The sequence below is a fragment of the Cibotium barometz genome, chromosome 37 (assembly GCF_041138505.1).
Source record: "Cibotium barometz isolate CiBa-2024 chromosome 37, ASM4113850v1, whole genome shotgun sequence".
NCBI classification, from domain to species: Eukaryota; Viridiplantae; Streptophyta; class Polypodiopsida; order Cyatheales; family Cibotiaceae; genus Cibotium; species Cibotium barometz.
The window spans coordinates 42,806,624-42,813,252 of NC_141082.1; the positions used below are offsets into that span (position 1 = coordinate 42,806,624).

The window sequence follows — 6,629 nt, forward strand, 5'->3', positions numbered from 1 at the left end:
CCTAGTAGAGTTGCTTCAACATTATCTTTATTCAATTTTTGCTTCATCATTATGGGATGTTTAATCATTCTAGTGAATATGTCCATTCTAGTCGTCTTATGAGAAAAACACCTTATAATATCTTGACAAATCATTTGTCTCTTTGTCTCATCTTGATCCTCGTACTTTGGATTCTTTGCTTTGCTTTTTTATGCCGATCCCTTTTCTGCTCGGCCCATTGTTGCCTTGTCACAATTCCTTGTAGCTAAGGTAGGTTGAGCATGTAGGAATGCCACATTTGCAGATTTGTTATTAACCTAAGCAAGATTTTTAGCTGTTATTTTGCATTGTACCCTCCATGTTATTTGTTTGTTTGTTTGTTTGTTTGTGTGTGTGTGTGTGTGTGTGTGTGTGTGTGTGTGAGAGAGAGAGAGAGAGAGAGAGAGAGAGAGAGAGAGAGAGAGAGAGAGAGAGAGAGAGAGAGGAGTGGATGTTGTGGGTCTTGGGAGGTTACAAAGTAGCTATAAAAAAAGTAAAGCAAGCCTCCTATTTGAATTGATTTTTCGATCCTTAGAAAGTAAAGAAAGCCTCCTATTTGACTTGATTTTTGCATCCTTCAAAACTAAATAAAACCTCCTATTTGAATTGATTTTTTTATCCTTAAAAAAACATGCTCAATAAATTAAAAACTTCTGAAGAGAACTTATAAACAACCCCACAAGTGATGTTTTGGACACCACTTTTTGTAGCACTTTATCATGCATGCACCTGCATTAAGTTGTCTTGTTGGCCCTGATCATGCACCACACGAACAACATGCAACCATAGCCTTTTTATCAATAGACTATATTCTCCTTACTGAAGGCAAGTCCAGGACCCAAAGTTTATGTAATCCTTCAAGGGCAACTAGGAGTAACCTTACCATTCCTTATGAAACATGATTTAGGGATAAGATGATGAATCTCAATATTCAAATTGCATCCCAATGAATACTCACGAACACCCTAACCAAGTATGCACGATCATTGCATTCCATGGCCCTTGCACAATTAGTTTTGAAACCACCATAGCCATGTCCACCATTACATACTACACATATTTATATAGATACATAAAAATGCATTCTAAATGGAAACCTCATCAAACATAAAATTCATTCTAAATGGCAACCTCATCAAACGTAAAAATGCATTGTAAATGGCAATTCCATTAAACATAAAAATGCATTCTAAATGGAAACCTCATCAAACATTTGATGCAATAAACTAGAGGCACATATGGTTTATGTTTAACCTTAATATACCACTATCCCACTTTGAGTTTACAATGACTATTCACCTTCAAGGTTCACAATGACATTTCAATCTTCCTTTCACAAAGGTGTCACTTCAATTTCTTCATTTGATACTTTTATCTTTCATTTTAATCTTCCTTAGTTTATGTCAAATTCTATCTACCTAATAGTGCACCATAGGATAGATTTTGGAGCTAGGCCAATAGTTTGTTGTATGGCACATGTCAAGTTTTGTTTGGTTGATAAGACACACCAAGATATATTTAGAAGATAGGGAAACTCCAAAGAGGGATTTGGGAGGAATAGCTCGTTTGAATAGAGAATGTCAATTTTCTTATACTTTTGTACACAGAATCCGAACCCTTGAATGTAATCCTAGATGAGATACTGAAAGCAGTGGAACCCTCATCAAGGATCCATCGCATGCCCTCCTCCTCCCCCGACACACACCCCACCCACACCCACACCCACACCCACACCCACACCCACACCCACACCCACACACACATGCACACATACACACATACACACACATGTAACTACATCGCATATGCTCTACAAAATTTTCCCCAAAAAAACTTTTGAGCAATGATTCCTTTTCTTTTTATTTAGCACATCCATCTCTCCAACTAGCAAAAATTGAACCCATGGCAATGTGCCTTTAGCCACATGTTTTTTAAAGGGACTTACTATGGTTACAAATGAGAACAAACCAAAATAATCATTCTTCAAACATGAAAATATTCCAAACTACAACATTTTTTGGTGACCTCCATAATGAGAAATGTATTCCCCAGTTATAATTGTAAAAACTAGGATGTGCATGCTCTCTCCTCTCATGTGTAGCCTATGCTTTTTTATGCTCTTGGTGGGTAGTACCTTTCTGCCAACATTTTTATGGTGGACCCCCTAGCAATAAATTTATTTCCCAAATATATTTGTAGAGACTCCTAGGCTATAATTGTAAAGACTAGGATGTGCATGCTCCCTCCTCTCATGTGTAGCCTATGCTTCCTTATGCTCTTGGTGGGTAGCACAATCCTTTCTACCAACATTTTATGGTGGCCCCCATAGTGAGAAATTTATTTCCCAATTATATTTGTAGAGACTCCTAGGCTATGCACCCTACTTCCTCTCATGTGTAGCCTATGATTCGTGCTCTTGGTGGGGGTAGCACAGTCCTTTCTACCAACATTTTTATGGTGCCCCCCTAGCGAGAAATTTATTCCCCAATTACAATTGTAGAGACTCCCAAGCTATGCACATTCCTTCCTCTCATGTGTAGCCCATGCTTCTTGATTTGACAGGTAGCACAATCCTTTCTACCAACATGTAAATCTTTAAGATATAACTTTGGGAAAACAAAGTCTTTTTCAATTGAAATGTATATAATTTTTGTGATATGATTGTCTCTATGGTCTAACCATTTTTTAGTGCCTTTTCACTTCATTTTGTGAATCCAATATGATCCCTAGCTATACTCTTTCATGAGGATCCAAGTTTATAGGTATCCTTAGAATTGTAAGGTCTGGTAAACTTATTGGAGAGCCTCAATATGAAGTCTCCTTAATTTAGTATGACATTGTCATGCATAATTTCTAATAAATTGACACATACAATTATTTTTATAAGAGATTATGGACATGCAAAGTGCATAGCTCTTACCTACTGTAAACATTAGTCATTTATTAAATGAGATACATTGCCATTTTGAACACTTGTGTTAACAAACTTGTCAGGCAAAGAGTGCAAGCGAACAAGGGAAAAAATTTAAACCATAGAAAACTTAGAAAATGTATATTTGCAAGCTAATCTCTATCCATAAAGTATTTCTTAATTGCAATACTTTTGATCAATTATTGGTAATATAAATTATAGATATAAAGTTTTGCACACACCTTGATTGCTAATAAGAGCTTTTGCTTATCTTCTCATGGTCTTTATTCTTTTACTCAAAGTTTCGATGACTTCTCATGTAAAAAGGTGTCACCATTAGATGCATCACTCCATTATACATAAAAAAAACTGTCACAATTTGGTGTACCAAAAGGTGAACTCTTACCTATTCATCGTGACTTCTTGAGGCAACAAATTCATCCAAGCTTGTGCAGCAATATAATATCCCAAACACTAGTGTCCTACAAAATCTTTAGCACAAGAAAGCATACTATGTAGTGAAATCACACACACACACAAGATTTTGGCATACCCATGACAATGCCAAAATTTACCCAAAGCAAAATATGTAAAACAAAAGGAAACCCATTATCCTTGAGCCATCCAGCTTTGGGTCGCTGATCGGAGTCTTTGCTGACATTTATACCTACCTGGTGAGTCTGTTGACCAATACATAAATGCCCCACCTTTGGCTTGTGGAAACTAACTCCTTGGTAAATACTTTGCAGAGAGGGTTGCCATTCCTATTTTTTGAATCTCCCATGCTGCCAACAAGAGTTCTGACCTCCTTTTAGGTAGCTTTCTTAGGACTACCTCATAAAAGTGACTGTCCCACAATGGAGAAGTAAGACATTTTCGATAGGCAGAAGAACACACAACAGGATCAAGTATCTCCATGTCCTTACCTTTAAAAAGCCATCCGAGCTTTAATCCTTTACATGCAAAGTACATATTATATAGGCTCAATGAGCAATAAACCAGTCCTCGACTCCACAAAGCTCTTAAAAACACATCCCATCCAGTCAGATATAAGTAAAAACAAGTGGAAACCATAAACAGGAATGCAACACTGAGTCAAGAAAGCCACTCCTCAATTGTAATCTCAACTGAACCTTTGCCAGTCGGATTCTGACCAAGTTCATCACGCATGCAAGTTGAGTAGCTTTTGATTATAAATCATCTCACAGATCTTTCACTTATCCAGTCTTTTCCAAACCCGGAAATCTGTACCCTTGCTTACAGCAACACCAATACCTTGTTGTGTAGTGGAGTCTCCCTCTCTCTTACCAACTCCTAGATAATACATCCTCAAGGTGTTGTCGGGCATGGTAATCACATAGGGCGTTCCAACCACCACATTGTCCCACACCTCTTCTCCTTTTCGTGCCTTCAGAATAGGTCCACCGGGCTCCGGCCCGCACTCAATATCCTTTGTCCACAACATGCCATCCTCGGAAATAGCAAGCCCAATAGAGAACTCAAACTTGTAGTTAGATCCCTCATAGAACATTAAGTACTGTCCACTGTGACGAATAATGTGCCGTACAGAAACCCCACCTTCATCCCATGTGCCAAGTTCACCACATGAAAGGACCTTGCCCTTCTTCTCCCAGCTCTTGCCATCGTCGGAAACAGCGATCCCAGCCGAGAAGAATCCGAAGCCCTTGGGCCCACCACTTTCTCTGGTATGGTAACTCATGAGCCATTTCTCATGTGTGTGACCTTTTGGAGGCTGCAAAACCCTAGGCCATGAGACCCCATTCTGGTCCCATGAACCCACATCTCCTACTGTAAGGATGGGCCCTTGTCTGTGCTCAAAATGGATGCCATCATCAGAGAGGGCAAGGCCAGGCTGCAGCCTCACGCCTTTACAGAGGCGATCGCTGAATCCAACAAGGGGCAGTTCTTCAAGGCTACCCCCAAAGTAGTAAAGAAACCATTGGTTAAGATCAGAGTTGAAGAGGACATCACCGACGGCGATGTGGACGCAATCGAAAGCGGACGGGTCGTCGGAAGGGTCCATGAGGGCGCCTTGTGGCCGGGCGCCCACGAAGCGGTCGAAGGAGAGGCCGCCATCACTGCTGACGGCCATGCCGATGCGGCCTGTTGGGAGAGACGCATTGAAAGGGGTGACACCCATGTTCCAGAGATCGGAGCACCGCCCATAATAGTACATGCGCAATGCTGTTGTTGCCGAGGAGAGTGGCTCTGCTGGGACTACTACCGCGCCTGCAAAAGCCTTGCTGTCCCAAGACGAAGGGTCTGGCCCTAGCACACGGCTTGAGCTCCACGGTGTTGAAGATGACGAAGACGCCATCGCCGATGAGGACACAATACTCATGGTTCAGGAGGTGGATAGGGGCTCAAAATGATTGTACCGAATGGTATTATACCAACCATCCAATGGTATTACAAGACTTTCGTAATTAATGGGAAGAAGAATAAAATTCTTGTATACCAACAAGAAAAAAATCTTATCCTTTCCAATTATTGGACCATTAAGTACAATTATTAACGCATTAAATACAACTATTGGATCATTAGATTGTTGCTCAACTTAGGCACACGGCTGCCCCATACACGGCATGTAATATGTGCCTATTCCATAAAAGAAGCAATTTTGTGTTAAAAAATTAATGACTCCACTAGCCCACCTAGATAGCCCAGCCAGACGGCCCAACTAGACGACGTGACCAGCGAGTTGTGAAGATCTATGTGAACCAAATGAGCCAGCTAGTAGTCGTATGAGAAGACGTGAGCTAGTAGTCGTATGAGAAGACGTGAGCTGTGAGTGGTGAGTCTTGCTCACCAGATCTACATGAACCAAATGAGCCAGCTAGTAGTCATATGAGAAGACATGAGATGTGAGATGTGAAACATGAGTGACATGAGATGTGAGCTATTTCACACAAAAATCCGTGATGTGAATCGACTCACACAACCCACAACTTTCCATGAGCCAAGTTGCTCCAAGTTCATGTGAGTCCACCAAGCGTGAGCCTTGAGACCCGAACATGAGTCAACCATACGTGATGTGAGTCAACCCAAAAAAAACAACATACATTAATTGAATTCATTCAAGAAGCACTAGAGACTGATTCACTGGAGAGAAAAAGTGAGAAACCCCCTTTGATGCGAAAGGTTCAGACTAATTGTTGGAAACGTTAATCCAATTGATTGTAGTGCATCAAACCATACCTCTTCAAACCCACCCAGACTTCTATCCCATCAAACAACCATCACTCCCCTGCTAAGAAAGAAAGACTCCTTCGAATCTACCTTAAGCAAGGAGCCTTCTGTCCCATCAAATGTGACCAGCACTCCCTTGCTAAAGAAAGAAAGACTCCTTCGAATCTACCTCAAGCGAGGAGCCTTAGGAAGAATTGAGCTAATTAAGTGTAGATGTGGGTGGAGGAATCGCAGAACCCCTACATATGAGAGCTGCCACACAAAGCTCCGAGCCCCAAACTTGGCAACAAGTTTAGTGAATAGCAACGTTGAATTACCTTATCTTTGGGTGAAGCTCCAATGAAGAGCAAGACCAAGAACCTCAAGGTCCGCTCCAACCGAAAGTGCTCAAACCACGTTTAGACGTCACACTATTTCAAACTTTTGGCATCGACTCCAAGTTGGTTTTTCCCTAAAGTGGCCATCACTAAGCAGCCCAACAATCATCTTG

At 40.9% G+C, this 6,629-nt stretch overlaps 1 protein-coding gene across 1 annotated transcript; it reads right to left on the bottom strand.

The window, feature by feature from the left end:
* Positions 1-3,883: 3,883 nt before the first annotated feature.
* LOC147617286 (uncharacterized) lies at positions 3,884-5,339 on the bottom strand. The gene has a single exon (XM_086776919.1). The coding sequence runs from the start codon at positions 5,289-5,291 to the stop codon at positions 4,143-4,145; it is 1,149 nt and encodes a 382-aa protein (XP_086633045.1). The 5' UTR covers positions 5,292-5,339; the 3' UTR covers positions 3,884-4,142.
* Positions 5,340-6,629: the final 1,290 nt, after the last annotated feature.

Coding starts and splice junctions, on each gene's coding strand:
- LOC147617286 (XM_086776919.1), bottom strand. CDS start 5,291: ATGAGTATTGTGTCCTCATCGGCGATGGCGTCTTCGTCATCTTCAACA.